Here is a 17,762-nt window from a genome sequence, read left to right as displayed (position 1 = left end):
GTTGTTAAAAAAATGTGAAAATACTTTGTTTTATATCTGAATAATTTATAAGACCAATATATTATGTTCAACCAGATTTTAATAAAGAATGTTTTTTTTAATTTGATCTGCATTATCAAAATAATTTAATTTTCAGATCAGACTTCGCAGAAGCTGTGATCAAAGCCGGCCTTCGGTTTATTGGGCCCTCACCGTTTGTTGTACAGCAAATGGGCGACAAAGTAGCTGCAAGGAAAGCCGCCATCGAAGCTAGTATGTTGTTTTTAAAACATTTCAACAGTAGAGAAAAAAGAATTAAAAATCTTTTCAATAAACTAACCAACTTCATAAAATACAAAATGTGTAAAACATTTTATTTATTTATTTGGTCACATCGTGAATATAGAAACAAAACACACACGATTGTGTGTGTTTTGTTTCTATGTATGCAGTAAACTAATTAAAGAATTTATTATAATCTATGTATGCAATTGAGTTATTGATGAATGTATCATTATCTACATGCAATAATAAATATTTAATAAATTGTTAAAGAAAAAACTTCTGAGCATCTACATACAATACATATTTCAATAACTTTACTTACGTAGAGAATTAAGAAAATTCTCAGGTATTCAGTTTCTTCACGATGTTTTTCTTTCACCGTTTGAGATACGTGATATTAAATTTCTTAAAATGCACATAATTGTAAAGTTGGGAGGTGTATGCCACTGACGAGATTCAAACCTACGCCCTCCAAATCCGGTTCTCCTGGTCCGATTTGAAAAATTCTTTCAGTGTTAGATAGCCCATTTATCGCGGAAGGCTATAGGCTATATATTATTCCCGTATTCCTACGGGAACGGGAACCACGCGGGTGAACGCGGCGTCAGCTAGTTCGTAATAAATGTATTGTTATGTTGTTTCAGAGGTGCCGATCGTGCCGGGCACAGACGGGCCGATAACCACAAAGGAAGAAGCACTCGAGTTTTGTAAACAACACGGCCTTCCCGTTATATTCAAGGTAAAATATTATGACTTTACTTGGCTGTTTATTAATCGAAAAACATCGGAAAAGCCAATCCAGACATAATATAATGTCTTCTATATATGCCCAACTTCACAGCATCTACAGGAGATGATTTGATGACTTCTCTAGCACAGTTGGTAATTGCTATAAAGTCCGGCCGCTCAGAGATGCGTTTCGGACACCTGTCACTCACCTTTCTATAGCTGGGGTCCCAAGATGCTGGAATGGCGACCCCGCTCCGGAAAGCGCAATGTTGGTCGACCCTCCACTAGGTGGACCGAGGCTATCAAGCGGGTTGCAAGGAGACGCTGGATGCTGGCGGCTCGAGACCGTTGTGTGGAAGTCCATGCAAGAGTCCAGCAGTGGACGTCCTTCGGCTGATAATAATAATGATAATTTTAGCCCAAAATGAATACGTTTATTATTAGTTGGCATAATTATTCAATTTTTAAAGGTACTCGTAATTAAAATATAAAAAAAGATTTAAATATCTCATCGACATCTCTCTCATTGACATTGACATGTATCAGAAACGCAATCTCTGAGCGGCCGAAAAATATACAATTCCGAGATAAAAAGTAGCTTAATTTAGCTATTTGAGCTTTTATTGTAATTCCTGTAACTTCCATTAAATGACCCGTTAAAATCGGTTCCTGGTTATTAATGATTTTTGAGCTTCAATTTTTTATTCGATACAAGATATTCTATATCTTTTGTTCAAGGATATTAACCCTGGATTCGTATTTCTTATTCTTAATAAATAATGTGCTTTTAAATAATAAAAATCAACATATGTACATTGTATAAAGGTATTAATACAGTTTACCCTTTATTGTATAAATAAAATAAAGGGTAAACTGTATTAATATAAGGGTAAAATTTTAAAAATTTTAGAGCCTCAGTAGCTCAACGGTAAGAGCGATCGGACTCATCACCGAGGGGTGGTGGTTCGATCCCCGCCCCGTTGGTCTATTTTCGTACCCACTCCTAGCACAGTCCACAGTCTTTCCCGACTAGTTGGTGGGGAATGGAAATATTGGTCATATTTCAAAGATATGGCAAATATTCTTTAAAAGAAAAATCTAACCCAGATATAACCGAGGTTGGATATAGATTACCCTTTATTTCAATCAGTAAAAATCATGTTTTTTTTCGGCGTTTTTAGGCTGCATATGGAGGCGGTGGGCGAGGCATGAGAGTCGTGAGAGAGATGAGTGAGGTGGCCACATCCTTCGAGAGAGCCTCGTCTGAGGCGCTTGGTGCCTTCGGGAACGGCTCCATGTTCATAGAGCGATTCATCGAGAGGCCGAGGCATATCGAGGTGCAGTTGCTCGGTAAGTTATTGGTTTGGTTATTTATCTTTATACGATAGATATCTAGGATATAAGCCTTTTGTAGGGACTTCATAACACCATGAATACACACGCCTTAAAGTCCGTTTATATCTACAGACACAGTGCGTCACAACAAGTAGCGTACACCCACAGACACCCACAGACACCGTCTATTCACACTGCCCAGCAGGTAGCTGGAGACACATAAAGTCCTTTTCATAAAAGAAGCACCCCAGACGCGGTGCTAATGTCTTAATGGCGGTCTTATTGTCATTATAATAAGGCGCTGTCAATTTTAGGTCAAGTCTGACAAAATATTCTTTCCGCGAGTACTGGTCGCGGCCCGTGTCTGTCAACGTCTGCGCGACCGCGTTTTGATATAAATACGTTAATAAACACAGTATAGAAGAATATTATATTGTCTGCCACGGCACGTATCTGGCACGATAAATGTCTGTAGATATAAACGGACCTTTAGGGTGTGAATTCAGCGACTCGACTTTATTTATCTATTTTAAAAAATAATTCCGAGGAGGTTGCTTAAAAATTTCCTGGCCACAGTATTATTAATCATTATTAACTATGATAATTACGAGTATTGTTAACGAATGATAGTTCGACCGACAGGAATTTTTTAGGCAACCTACTAGCAACATATTTTTTAATTATTAACGTATATAATTTGATATAAAACACATTACATCCATTAAACTGATGGGTGAAGATCGTTTCTACTTCGAATCTTCTATCAAAGATTGACCCATAAATATTCCAAGTATGTCGATCTTCTATTTTAGAAATTCTATGCAAATGAAAGTCTCTAGTTAGTTTTTATAAAAGTATTATAATACTAGCGGACGCCCGCGACTTCGTCCGCGAGAAAGTCGTTGTAAACTTTCAACTACCCTTATCCTACCCTACCCTACCTCTACCCTACCCTATCCCAACCCTACCCCTACCCTACCCTACCCTACCCTACCCCTACCCTACTCATTAAGGCTGCACTTCTTTATTTATTCCCCCCCCGCGAGTCGCATCGAGCGCGGCAACCGTTACACAAAAATAATCCATATAGCATGAATTAGTATTCACGCGCGATGGCTTAGCGTATTTCATGTATAACTTTGGTGTTTCTTTACCAATTTTTATGATTCTTTTTTTATTGAATAGGTAATAATGTTAACTTTTTTAGTTAGGGATGAGTGATGAGTGTTATAAACATAAGAGTAGACAAATATAATTAGAAAGCTCCGAACTGCTAAGCTATCGGGAGTTACACGTGTTATTGTGAGTCAACCATAAAAGATAGACATATATATGCTGTTGTGTTTTTATAGATAATTTTAAGGAGAACATTACCGTCATACATGATTTCCATGTAGCTTTAACCATTAAGGCTGTACACGCGACGGAAGCTTAAAAAATCGAGTAACTTCTCCCGTTTTCTCAACATTTCTCTTCACTGCTCTGCTCCTATTGATCGTAGCGTAATGAAAAGTATACTATAACCTGCCCAGGAGTATGTAGAATAATTGTACCAAGTTTCGTTAAAATCCGTCCAGTAGTTTTTGTTTCTATAAAGAACATACAGACAGACAGACAGACAGACAGACAAAAATTTTACTGATTGCATTTTTGGCATCAGTATCGATCACTAATCACCCCCTGATAGTTAATTTGGAAATATATTTCATGTACAGAATTGACCTCTCTACAGATTTATTATAAGTATAGATTATAATGTTATTACGTTAACTTTTAGGCGACAAAGCTGGGAACGTAGTACACTTGTACGAAAGAGACTGTTCCGTGCAGAGGCGGCACCAGAAGGTTGTTGAAATTGCACCCGCCCCAGGGCTGGATCCAGAGGTATTGTCTACATCAGTCATTTTTCATCTGTTCATTATCAGCCTATTGAAATGGACCTCTATCAACCCATATTCGGTTCATTCCTGAGCTCAAGTCTCCTCTTAGAACCACAGGGGTTAGGCCAATAGTCCACCACGCTGGCCCAATGCGGATTGGCAGACTTCACACACGCAGAGAATTAATTAAATTCTCTGGTATGCAGGTTTCCTCACGATGTTTTTCCTTCACCATTTGAGACACGTGCTATTTAATTTCTTAAAATGCACACAACTGAAAAGTTGGAGGCATGCCTAGGACCGGATTCGAACCCACACCCTCCGGAATCGGAGGCAGAAGTCATGTCCACTGGGCTATCAAGGCCATTTAACTGGACCTCACACATTGTAATCTCCTCAAGTTTTTAGGAAAGTGTTATTATAGTGTTAATGACTGAAACACGGCTAAAACTGACGTGATATTAGGTCGGAGTATGCCCGACTAGTTTCGAACCCATACGGGGCCCTTAGTCATGAGCTGGTTCTTGCATCGCGGCACGATCCAAACTCTGTTTTGTTCGTGCCGCGATGCTTTAGCGAGTTTTAGCCGTGTTTCATAATCAATTAATATGTATAACACTCACGATATTAAATTCTAAAGTATATAACCTACTGTTTGTAGATTCGTAACAGGATGACCGACTGCGCCATTCACTTGGCGAGACACGTGGGCTATGAAAACGCAGGCACCGTCGAGTTCCTATTGGACGATAAGGGCAATTTCTACTTCATTGAAGTCAATGCCAGGTTCGTATTTTTTTTTTTTTTTTATTCTTTACAAGTTAGCCTTTGACTACAATCTCACCTGATGGTAAGTGATGATGCAGTCTAAGATGGAAGCTGGCTAACTTGTAACGCTAAATCGCTTGGCGGTACGTCTTTGCCGGTAGGGTGGTAACTAGCCACGGCCGAAGCCTCCCACCAGCCAGACCTGGACAAATTAAAAAAATCTCAATCTGCCCAGCCGGGGATCGAACCCAGGACCTCCGTCTTGTAAATCCACCCCGCATACCACTGCGCCACGGAGGCCGTCAAAACGTATTTTATGTTTTGGAATTTAAAAATGAAATAAATAAAAACCGGCCAATAGGGATGATGACAGTTTCTTAAATGGAGTATGCTAATAGTAAAGAAATTTTGTAAAAGTAACTGCGATGATTACTTTCGGATCTAAAGGGATTTAAAGTGTCAGGTTTGCGGCTTGATTTAAGAACTTAATAATTATAATTATTATTAGATGTAAAATGACTAGCGATTTATACCCTCATTTTTATTTCGTTTGTTGGTAAATAGTACTTCTCAAGTATGGCTTTAGTATAGGACGTCGTTTTTATGTTTCTAGATTACAAGTAGAACACACAATCACAGAAGAAGTCACCGGTATAGATCTCGTCCAGTCTCAGATCCGAGTCGCGGAGGGGATGACTCTGCCCGAGTTGGGGTTGACTCAGGATAAGATACACACGCAGGGGTACGCTATACAGTGCCGAGTCACTACTGAGGACCCCGCGAATAACTTCCAACCCAGTACGGGCAGGATTGAAGTGTTTAGGTAAGTTGAAAAAAAAATCGGCTTTAGCCTACTTTGAATGGCGCACTGCAAGGCCTGCTAGCCTATTTCCTATTATGGTTTTTTATCAAACCATCAAAATTAAAAACAAATCAATTGACAAAATGTCATCCACATACTATGATACAAATTACAAATGTCATCCGGTACTTACGGTGTGTACAAAGTACGTAGGTGACACTTTGTTGTCCACTTCAATAAGTTGATAATAAAGACCAAAATAGTGAATTAGGCCACTGGGCTATTTAGTTACAGATGTGATTTTACCTTTAACTTTTAAAATCGTTCTAAAACTCTGACGACGATATTGCTAGGAGTAGGAAAGATTTTTCTATCTTTAAGCGACTTCAAAAAAAAAAGAGCTTCACAGTTCAACACATATGTTTGGAACTGTGAACTTTGTGTGTGTCTCGTCCAGTCTCAGATGAAAAGTGTTTAGGTAAGTTGAAAATAAATTCATCCATATGAACACTGCAGGGCTAAGGAAATTTAACCTTTTAATTTTACAATCGTGGGGTCTTATTCGTATGGTGATAATATTATTAGGAGTAGGTGTATTTGTATTTTTAAGCGACTGGAAAAAAAAGTGCTTCACAGTTCAACGCATATGTTTGGAACTGTGAACTTTGTGTGAAGTTGAAAAAAAAAAACATTGTAATAAACCTACTTTGAATTGCCATGGCATGAATTGTGCGAGGACCAGTTAAGAGATGACGATGAGAGACGGTAGATTCCATTTTACAATCGTGGGATTTTGTCTCGATATTGTTCGGACAAGCAAAGATTTCACTTTAAGCGACAAAAACAAGTTTCACAACATGTATGATTTTTATGTTTTTACCTCCTCCCTAGTCATTTTTACTAACCAATTTTAAATTATTTTTTGTTTGAATAGATATACTTTTCAAACAAAGAATACTTTCAAATTTTTTCAACTGCTGATCGGGCACCGAAAAACAAAGGACAACTTATAGAGTCAACTTATTTAGTCGAGTACGAACAATTTTTGGATTTACCACCCAAAAATCGTTCGTACTCGACTAGATTAAACTAGGCCTAACTGATAATATATAAGTATGATCTTATTTTTCGCTTTTTACTGTAATATAATAATTATATTTGAAGTCGCTTGAATTTTTTATCTAAAATAATTTTATTTAATTTTGTAATGGCAATGGAAGTTAGTTTTCTTAATGGTTTTTATTTTTTATTAGGTCTGGCGAAGGTATGGGCATACGTCTAGACTCGGCGTCGACGTACGCCGGCGCCATTATCTCGCCGTACTACGATTCCCTGCTAGTCAAAGTAAGCTTATCGTATGACATTAAGTCTCGGAATTTTACTGTCAGTTTCTATTACATAGATAAAGCCGTAGACAGATAATGAAGTAGACGACTAATTGGCGTGAAAAGATTTAGTTTTTGGCATCTTTTTGTGCAAAATTTTTACCAATATATTTTATAACTGGTTACTTATAATTTAAGGCTGTAATTTCGTTACATTACAGCCTCAATTTTTTTTTACATTTTTCAGATAAAAGCAAACAAATCGAATACTAATTGTTTGAACAGAGGTTGATAAAAAACAGCACACATCAACACACACAATATCAAAACTCCTCGTCTTGTTTATATATGTAGAATTCACACATAAGTCGCTTTCTTTTTTGAGATAAACTTATTTATTCGTCTATTTACTTCTCTGTCTACGGATAGGAGCTAACGCTAAAGTTGTTAAATCAGTGGTTTCAATAGTTTTATGTTTTTATCACCATATTTTTGTATTTATTATATTGATTTGTTCCATAAACTACCGTGCCATTACGTTCTAAATTCAAATTTACTTTCTGTCTGGGAATAAAATTATACATTTGTTCGCTGATTTCGGCGTATAATCAATCTATTACTGGTAAACATACATCCAGGAATACATTCACTAAACAAAGAATACTTTCCTAGCTAGTGTGATGAAAAATACATTGTTGTAGGTAATATCTCACGCGCAAGACTTGTCCGCATCCGCCGCCAAGATGAACAGAGCGCTGCGCGAGTTCCGCATCCGCGGCGTGAAGACCAACATCCCCTTCTTGCTCAACGTGCTGGAGAACCAGAAGTTCTTGAATGGTATGTCATTTTTTTGTACTGACTTCTATTCACGAGGACCTGTTTTCAAGTTCTCGAGGTCGGGCTTAGTGTGTATGTAAGGTTTTCTTTTGTCTAAGAAAGTAGATGGCCTAAAATTGCCCCAGGTGATGAGGTATGAAAAATACCAAGAGATTTTATAATTATTATTTTGAAAGATATAAACAGAAACTAGCCGACGCCCGCGACTTCGTCCGCGTGAAACTCGATGTAAACTTTCAACTACCCCTATCCTACTCCTACCCCACCCCTAGCCTACCCCTACCCTTACCCTACTTTTCTGGTTGATACACCTTGTGTCCGAAAAACCCAAATATCTTACGGAACCCTATTTTTTTCCAAAATAAAATTTAGCCTATTTTACTTGTGGATAATGTAGCTTTCGAATGGAGAAAGAATTTTTAAAATCGGTCCAGTAGTTTTTGAGCCTATTCATTACAATCAAACAAACAAACAAACAAACATACAAACAAAATTTTCCTCTTTATAATATTAGTATAGATAAGGGAACTTCTTCTTTGTCGCTATACTCAACAGAGTGATTGTGGTCGTCATTTAGGGATGGTGGCTTTCGATCTGTCGCCATTCCTTCTGTAGTACATTATTGGAGCGAACCTAAAACTCAATCTAGGATCTAGCGGGGTTTTAAAAACATTTTAATTTTTACTTTCTAAGTAGTTATTTGGTGAAATGTTATGGTAGTACACAATAACCAGGCTATCTAAGGCCAAAAGTACAATTTGTTATTAATTTAGACAAGAAATCAACCCAAAGGCATAAGTTTCATTTTGACACATTTTTTTTGGGGCAAACAATGTATGAAGAGTTGGCCAGTAAAAATTTACAGCCCAGAGTTGGGAAGTTGGTGGTGTTACACCCTCGAGTTTCGATCCCTTTCAACAACTACTGGACTCTACGTTAGTCTTAATTGAATACTACAATCAATATCCAGGACAACGTCGAATTTACCTACTAGTCTAAATATATAAAAATGTGACTAACTGACATAGTGATCTATCAACGCATAGCCCAAACCACTGGACGGATCGGGCCGAAATTTGGCATGCAGATAGATGTTATGACATAGACATCCGCTAAGAAAGAATTTTAATCAATTCTACCCCCAAAGGGATAAAATGGGGGTTTAGAGTTTGTATGGAAAGTCCTTATTTTTAGAGTTACAATTTTAAAATTTGTTTATAAATCATAAAAAAAAATAAGAAATATAACGTGATTTAAGAATTTTTAAAATTCAACCTCTAGTGGTGAAATAGGGGTTGAAAGTTGACTTCCACGCGGATTAAGTTGCGGGCGTCCGCTAGTCCTTTATAAAAATGAAATGTATTGTTTCAGGCGCCGTAGACACATACTTTATCGACGAACACCCCCAACTGTTCATGTTCAAAGCATCCCAGAACCGTGCGCAGAAGATCCTCAACTACTTGGGCCAAGTGATGGTGAACGGTCCAGCGACGCCTTTGGCCACGCAAATACCGCCCGCCGATGTCAAGCCCTACATACCGGCGGTGCCTTTGGGTGAGTGATCAAATGTTTGTCAAATGATTGGCTAGTTTGCCTAGAGTCCTATGTCAGTCTTTTCATACCGTGAGTGATTTTTGGTAAGAGATGAAATATTTGTCCAAATGATTGTTGCTAGTTTGCCTATAGTCCTATGTCAATCTTTTCATACTATCAGTGATTTTTGGTAAGAGATGAAATATTTGTCCAAATGGTTGTTGCTAGTTTGCCTATAGTCCTATGTCAGTCTTTTCCGTACCATCAGTGGTTTTTGGTGTTTAAAATCGCGTACATAAACTAATCCAAAGTTAGTTATGAAAGGACAACTCGCAAATTAAAAATGAAGTAGTAATCATTTTACACCTAATATTAATTTTAATTAAGTTGATAAATATTTCACATCGATTTTGGCATTAGTACAGATCAGTTCGAATTCCCCGTGTTAATTAAATCTATATTTAATAGAATTTTGATTTAGACGATAATTGTGAATATTTTTCTTTGTTGTTTTATGGGAGGTATAAATGAACAAAATATATGTATTGCCTATATGCCCATAAGGCCATATATCCTCTGTCAGACTTTGAAGTAACATTTTGAGAGTTACATAAATCTTTGTCACTTTTTCATCCTTACTAGTAACATCAGCAATGCGAGTGACTGTATGTTTGTTTTTTCGTTACACTTTCAAACCTTTTCACTTTGCTACCATGTCCAAATACCTGTTATGTTATGTGACCTTGACAAAGTATGTAAAAGGTCATGAGCATTACAATCACTTGAGGAGCTTGGAAGCGTAACAAACAAACAGTTATGATCGCATTTATATTAATAATTAGGACTTTTGATTGGTTACAACAGTTATGCTGTAGTACGCCAGTTTTCTTGTAAAAATATAGAGAGATAATATTCCGAGAGCAGGCAGACATTTTTCGGTAGGTGTTTGAGGCAAGCTAAAAACTTATCCTATACCTCTCCTATAAATACACACTGCTTAAGTATAAATAACCTGACACACTGCTGGGGAGTAGTGTGTTTTTGAGTTTTTGCAAAACAATATAGGATTTTGTTGCCAAAAAATATCTGAGGCAATCTGGTAATCAGACATTTTAATACATTTCAATAGAATATTTAAAGAGTAAAAAAAAATAATTAAGTCAGTCTGATTTTTAATTTTATTTGTAAAAATATATTGCGAGTCAGGCCAGGCAAAGTCCAAGACCCTAAATAATCTGACATTTTTTTTACTCTTTGTATATTCAATTTAAAAGTATAAAAATTTCAGATTGTCTCAAGGATATTTTTTTCCAAAAAATCTCACTACTCTCCAGCTAGGTCTTCTGTTATGTGTTAGGAGAGAGATATAGAAATAGTTTCAGCTTGGCTTAAATACCTCTGCAAAAATGTCTGTCTGCTCTCGGACCATAAATAATTTGTTTAACGTTGCTTGATGAGTTATTACATAAACCTAATGTTTTTTTTTTACAGAATGTATTGCTTACGTTTGATAATGAGTTTTAACTAACTCTTCAAAAAATATTTTGTTTGTTCACTGTTTTTCTAACCTCAAAGCACGATATTTTGTTAAAATATATTTAGTTACAGAAAGTATTAATTCTAATAAAATGTGTATGTCAATCCACATATGAGGTTAAAAAGTATAATCTTGATTTTGAAAAATTAAAATAATATCTAAGCAGTACAACTGCCATTTTGTTATGTATTTTATTGCAGTGTTACCAATTGAGAAAATGAAAATATATCGAAAACATTTTTTTTTCAGTCCGTTCGGGGCATGGTAGGTTCGAAACGTCGTAATAGAAAAGCCTACTTGCTGAATCTTGGCTTAATATATTACTTGAGTTACTCCCTCAGCCTATATGAGCTTAAATTTCTTTTTTCTAATTAATAATTGGACACAGATTATATTTTACACAGTTATATATTATACTGGTCAAGAAAGCACTATCAAAAATGTGGGATGGTTTCTGCTTTCATTATTTAAAAAAAATCATCCTTCACTGCTGCATATGGATAACGATGAAGAACGAAATTTCGGGACATTTTGGAAATATGTGTTTTTGGGATTATGCATTAATTATGTCATATGAAAATATCATAAAGGGAAAACTTTAAGAAAGTAACTTATCTTGTAACTTGGTTTTCTTAAATCAATGGTAATCTTGCACCATACTGATACCCAATTAACAAAAAATCTACGAGATACAAGCAAAAAAACCTAAAAAAAAAATATAAAAAAATGTAAAGCTCAATTCAACTTTTGGAGTGGGGTTTTGAGTTTGAGTTGATAGAGGGAAAAAAATCTATAACGTAAAGATGTACATTCAGTATAGTGGAGGGATAAATAACAAAATTAAAAACCCAAAAATCTTATGACGTAATCAATGGATGGTCCCTTTTATGTCTTAAAACCCTTATACATACATAAGTGTCGCATTTATTGTGTGTGTCAACTAACACTTTGGAGGGACTACTATTTTTTTTTTATTATATTTTATTTGCTGTTCATTCACGGATAGATTTCCGTGAATTTTCTGCTATTTTATACTATGCGTGGCACTCCCATTAACATATGCACTGACCATATTTTTTTTACTAATCATATTTTTCACAGACCTTTCACCTGAGGCCATTAAAAGACAGGAAATGACAGGTGAAAATACAGGTAAGCCATTGGTTCCGAGTACATACATAATACTGTCACCCATAGACGGGACGACAGACGTGAATACAGAATGTTTTGGAGTATTTTCCATAACTTCAAGGTGTTGACAAGTCCATAGGAGCCGAACTGCATAACTATTTTTTTTTTATTAAAACGAAACTTTTTATGCTTTCATACAAAGTATTTCATGTATCCTTGCATTTTATAGTATTCGTAGTGGTAAGATTGTCGATATCGACGAGATATTGCAATTGGTACTCCGTACTACACTAGTAGGCTACTTCATGATATCTATCAATGAATAAGTCATAATATAAGGATGGGATATAAGGGTCACAATTTAAAATCTATTTACAAAAGAAATATTTTAGAACACATGTTCCTTGGACTTTTTTTATTAATTTACCTTAAAGAATATAACCTTAGAATTCTGGGGAATACTCCCGAGCACCCTGATTATGTAATCAAATGTAATTTGTATAGTTTTTCTACTTCAAGAAGGATTAGCTATTCACGTTGGCGAATACGTTGGCTAATATATTGGTTCTTCAAATGGCCAACATTGTGACGAATAAAGTGGTTGTTTCTTGATGCACTACCATCGATCTCCTATTAAAAAGTGAGTGCCAAACACAACTTCTTGGCACTCAATACAAGTAGTCGCATTGGCAAATATCCTTAACCTTAACCCAATGCTTAAGGTTGAATTTGCTCTGGATTTGGGATTTTATTGAATATTGGACTATATTTAAAGGCATTTAGGTATAATTTTCTTTACCAATAATAAACTGTCACAGCAAAATTGGCCAGGTTTTAAGTGAAATTTTCTACATAATTGTGCGTCCTTTTATTATAAGAGGATATACCTGATATCCAACATATTGGCCAACTTGGAGAGCGAGAATTCCGGGAATAGAAGAACTATTTTAATTAATAATATGAATATGAATATGAATGAAGGGCTATAATTATTATTATCTAGCAATTCTTTAGAATCTTTGTTGTGTATTACGTGTTTGCATGATTTGGGTTTTTGTGGTTAGATCTAAGTTAATACTGACGTCATTAAATCAAATGAATAATAAAACTTCTGGAATTCGAAGAATTGGTATGTTGTTTCATACAAATTTTGGTTCATTCAATACAACCATACACATTACTATGTATACTTGTCGTGTTTGTTATGGTGTATAGATTCATAGGAATAACATACAAACAATATATCATATTAATGAATAAATTCAATTTGGTTTAAATTAGCAATTTAATTTTGTTAATATCTTCTATTTCAAACTTGTTGCATTTAACATGGAAAACATAATTCAAACTGGGTATAGACTTCAATTTTTAGGAGAAGAGGATTACCACTAAGCAATTTGGTACCAATACCTACCTTAAGCGGGTGTGGAAAGTTTAATTTTGCAATTATAATTAAAATAGAACGATTGCTTAACTTTAAACTATTCGAAAAATGTTGATATAAATTTTCCTTGATTTTTAAAACGCGACTTTATGTGATCGAAGAATTTGTATGCATAAACGACAAAAAAGCACAATTGGTGGAGAGCAAATTCTGTATTTCTTTCTTGTTATGACAATATAATTTTACGGTCGAATTTAAAGACATTGTAGGGGCACCCCCAGAGGATCATTCAGCCGCTGAGTACCGAATTTAACCTCTATTTGTTTGAGAATTTGACACTCAGCGGGTGAATAATCCCCTAGGGATGCTCTTACAAGGTCTATGAATTCCACTGTAAAAGCTTCAGTGGCTAAAATAGGAAACGATAAGGAGTTGTATTTGTATAAAAAGTTTAAGGTCGAATCATAATCGCGAGACTTTGATTCAATAGCACTTATGCCTAATCTATTTTCTAAATGCTTATCGCTTAGTTGGAGAAAGAAATATTAAGAATGTTGAAAACACTAAAAAAATGTGAATTTAGCTTTAAAAATATGCTATAACGTCTTTATTTTTGTGTAAATGTAATGTTTTGAGCTATTTTCAACAGTTTGTTACCAAAATTCCAACAGCCGTCAAGCCACCAAAGGGTTTCAAAGAAATCCTCAGGGAAGGAGGTCCAGATGCCTTTGCGAAAGCTGTCAGACAGCACAAGGGTCTCCTACTCATGGACACGACCTTCAGGGACGCCCATCAGTCGCTATTGGCCACGCGCATAAGGACCCACGATCTGTTGGGGGTCTCGCCTTACGTCGCGCACAACTTCAGCAATCTCTACTCTTTGGAGAACTGGGGTGGAGCTACTTTTGATGTCGCTCTAAGGTAAGAAGAAGACAAAGACATACTTTATTGTACACAATATAACACAAATTGAAAATTAAAAAAAAAAAAATTAAAACTAAAAATTAGCATGCAAAGGCGACCTTGTTGCTAAAAGCAATCTCTAACAAGCAACCCTTGATGACAGAATAGCAGTAAGAATTTAGAACAATCGTTAATTTCTGCATATGGTCCGATTCAAAATATTCTTCACAGACACATTGTAATTTAGATATGGATAGTCAAAAATAATGGAAGAAATTGTAAAATTATAAGAATTAGACCATCGTATTTATTTGACTCTGTAACACGATATGGTTTTTTTAATCAACACATGATAAGTGTCTTAGGTTCCTTAAAGAGACCAAGGTCACAGAGGTTTGGTAGGGGTGGAACCCGATGGTGATGTGAAAGCAGAACGACTCTAAGGGCATCTCTGACTCTGACCTCGGTTTAGAAGGGTGTTGGGGCATAATATTGTCAACAAGTTGGTTATAAATCAGCGCTGGGTTTTTTACAATGTATGGAATAAATGCTTAATTGCAAACCCTTTCTGTATTTTTTGTTATTCGATCACAAGTTAGCTCTTAACAATTGCGCCAGGAAGTCGTTAAAACAGTCATACATTATGTAAAATAGAATATTTGTGACCCTGAAAATGAATAACATAAATATTCCCTTTACTTCTTACACTTATACTCGTATTCGTATTCCAGGTTCCTCCACGAATGTCCCTGGGAGAGGCTGGAGGACATGCGGCGGCTGATCCCCAACGTGCCCTTCCAGATGTTACTCCGCGGAGCCAACGCTGTCGGCTACACCAACTACCCCGACAACGTGGTCTTCAAGTTCTGTGATATGGCGGTGAGATAGACAGCTTTATATCTTCCATCTTTAAGCCTTGAAGTCAACAATGATTTTATATACCACTATGACTACAATAGTTATAAATTATATAATAGTTGTTAATACTTTTAGTTATTGGAATCAATTATGTAAATAAATATTTTAATTTTATTTACTTGAATATTGAATTCGTGCTCTTTGGTATTTTGATGTATTTATTAAGATTTTGGAAATTCTTCAATCTTAATTAAAAAAGCATATAAATTTTAATTGACGCATGAAATAATACAATTAAATAATGATAAACATAATAATACACATGAAAATGAAATATTTTGCACGCATACTAAAAATAAAAGTAAAAAATTTCATTACTTGCTCTGTGAGTCAATACCTCACTATGACTACAATTAATGTAAAAACACCGGGTTGCGAGTATATCTCGAAATCAGGGCTCGGCAAAATCTTTCCCCGCGTGTTCTACGGCCACTGTCGATTTAGGAGAATACACGAAATTTTAAGGCACCGCGTTTAAAACGAACAAAGATACAGCAATGAAACCAAGTCACCTGGGTGTAAAAACACTGTTGTAGCTTTTAAGGGTTAAATTTTGGCTAAAAGATTAATGAATCGTCATCGCCATCAATATGAGCTGATAGTCCACTGCTGAACATAGGCCTCTACTAAGGACTTCCAAACAATACTGTTTTGAGTCGCCTGCATCCAGTAACTTCCTGCAACCCGATAACTTCAGTCCACCTAGTGAGGGACCAAGATTGCGGTTTTCGATGCAGGGTTGCCATTCCAGCACCCTGGACCTAGACGTCCTTCGCCTTTTCGAATTATATGCCCTATTTTAAGACTCTGAGCTACGAGTACACTATACTCGGAGTCTCAAGATTTTAGTTCTCATTATTGGATCTCCTCATTTAAATAGTATTGCCCTATTATATAACAAAGATTTGAAATATTTATTGATTGAAATATTTTAAAATAAGTTTCTATTTTCTATTCTTACTCAGTTGAGGTCATAATAATAAGAGAAGCGTGCTACCTGCTTCTATTCTTCCTCAATCACTTACATTGATAGTATATACAAGAGCAGTGTGCCTCATTTTTCTATTCTACCTCAATTTACGTACTAACAGTAGGATAAAGTGCCTCCTGCTTCTCTTCTTCCTCAATCTAAGTAGTTTTTGACAGCCTCCGTGGCGCAGTGGTATGCGCCGTGGATTTACCAAACGGAGGTCCTGGGTTCGATCCCCGGCTGGGCAGATTGAGATTTTCTTAATTTGTCTATGTCTGGGACGTGGGAGGCTTCGGCCGTGGCTAGTTACCACCCTACCGGCAAAGACGTACCGCCAAGCGATTTAGCGTTCCGGTACGATGTCGTGTAGAAACCGAAAGGAGTGTGGATTTTCATCCTCCTCCTAACAAGTTAGCCCGCTTCCATCTTAGACTGCATCATCACTACCACTACCATCAGGTGAGATTGTAGTCAAGGGCTAACTTGTAAAGAATAAAAAAAAAAGTATCAACAATAGTAGAATGCTTTATTCTTCTATTCTTCAACAATCTAAGTAGTAACAGTAAGAGCAGAGTGCCTTCTGTTTCTATTATTTCTCAATCTAAGGTAAATAAACCCCTAGATAAACGTGACCCCTGCCTCAATTTAATATCCTCATTTTTAGGTAAAAGCAGGAATGGACGTATTCAGAGTGTTCGACTCTCTAAACTATCTACCCAACCTAATCCTCGGTATGGATGCAGCGGGCAAGGCCGGTGGTGTAGTAGAAGCTGCCATTTCGTATACAGGAGACGTTTCAGACCCCAGCAAGAAGAAATACGACCTCAAGTATTATTTGAACCTCGCCGATGAGCTGGTCAAAGCCGGGACGCACGTGCTAGCTATCAAGGATATGGCTGGTCTGCTAAAGCCACAAGCTGCCAAGTGAGTAACCATAATCATCGTCAATCCATTAACTTCTCAATACTTGATACAAAGTAAGTGATATTGATTTTACCCCGTTTTTCGAAAATCGAGTATTCATCGAATCTTACGTCATCAGGTAGGAATAAGGAAGGTAGGAAGCTTTCTTTATGCACTGATTGTATTCATCAACTCAAAAATTCGAAAAATCTTTGTACTCAGAATTAGTGGAAAGATGGAAATGACAGGGTAATTTGAGCATTTTTTTATTATTTTTTATTGAGAAAGAATACAATAAGGAAATTAATCTAACTTATCTTTATAACTATACAAATCATGCCCACGTCTAATGGTCAGAGTTTTATTATTGTAATAATTGAGAAAATGTATTTATTTGTTATATTTTTTTGGATTATGACCTTACATTATCATTAACCCTAAACATTTCCTTAATCATAGGTCAAAATATTTTTGAATTTTGTTTATTGCAGATTTTCATGCTGAATTCTGCTTAGATTTTAGTGCAATAATTATTTTTCGAGT

At 36.1% G+C, this 17,762-nt stretch overlaps 1 protein-coding gene across 4 annotated transcripts in view; it reads left to right on the top strand.

Moving 5' to 3' along the window:
- LOC112057834 (pyruvate carboxylase, mitochondrial) overlaps positions 1-17,762 on the top strand; it is a 43,670-nt gene that overhangs the window by 17,928 nt on the left and 7,980 nt on the right. The window contains exons 5-18 of one of the 4 annotated variants that reach the window (XM_024098386.2): positions 137-252; positions 909-1,003; positions 2,175-2,343; positions 4,106-4,212; positions 4,870-4,994; positions 5,590-5,799; positions 7,032-7,122; positions 7,805-7,940; positions 9,312-9,494; positions 11,260-11,274; positions 12,112-12,162; positions 14,197-14,446; positions 15,160-15,307; positions 16,981-17,240. In XM_024098386.2, coding sequence (XP_023954154.1) covers positions 137-252; positions 909-1,003; positions 2,175-2,343; positions 4,106-4,212; positions 4,870-4,994; positions 5,590-5,799; positions 7,032-7,122; positions 7,805-7,940; positions 9,312-9,494; positions 11,260-11,274; positions 12,112-12,162; positions 14,197-14,446; positions 15,160-15,307; positions 16,981-17,240 — 1,956 coding nt within the window. The remainder of the gene's footprint in view (positions 1-136; positions 253-908; positions 1,004-2,174; positions 2,344-4,105; positions 4,213-4,869; positions 4,995-5,589; positions 5,800-7,031; positions 7,123-7,804; positions 7,941-9,311; positions 9,495-11,259; positions 11,275-12,111; positions 12,163-14,196; positions 14,447-15,159; positions 15,308-16,980; positions 17,241-17,762) is intronic. The other 3 variants (XM_024098387.2, XM_024098388.2, XM_024098389.2) reach the window with 3 other exon arrangements.

The sequence above is a fragment of the Bicyclus anynana genome, chromosome 16 (assembly GCF_947172395.1).
Source record: "Bicyclus anynana chromosome 16, ilBicAnyn1.1, whole genome shotgun sequence".
Taxonomy (NCBI): domain Eukaryota; kingdom Metazoa; phylum Arthropoda; class Insecta; order Lepidoptera; family Nymphalidae; genus Bicyclus; species Bicyclus anynana.
Note: the sequence above shows the minus strand (reverse complement) of the source record. Positions and strands in the feature narration are given on the sequence as shown.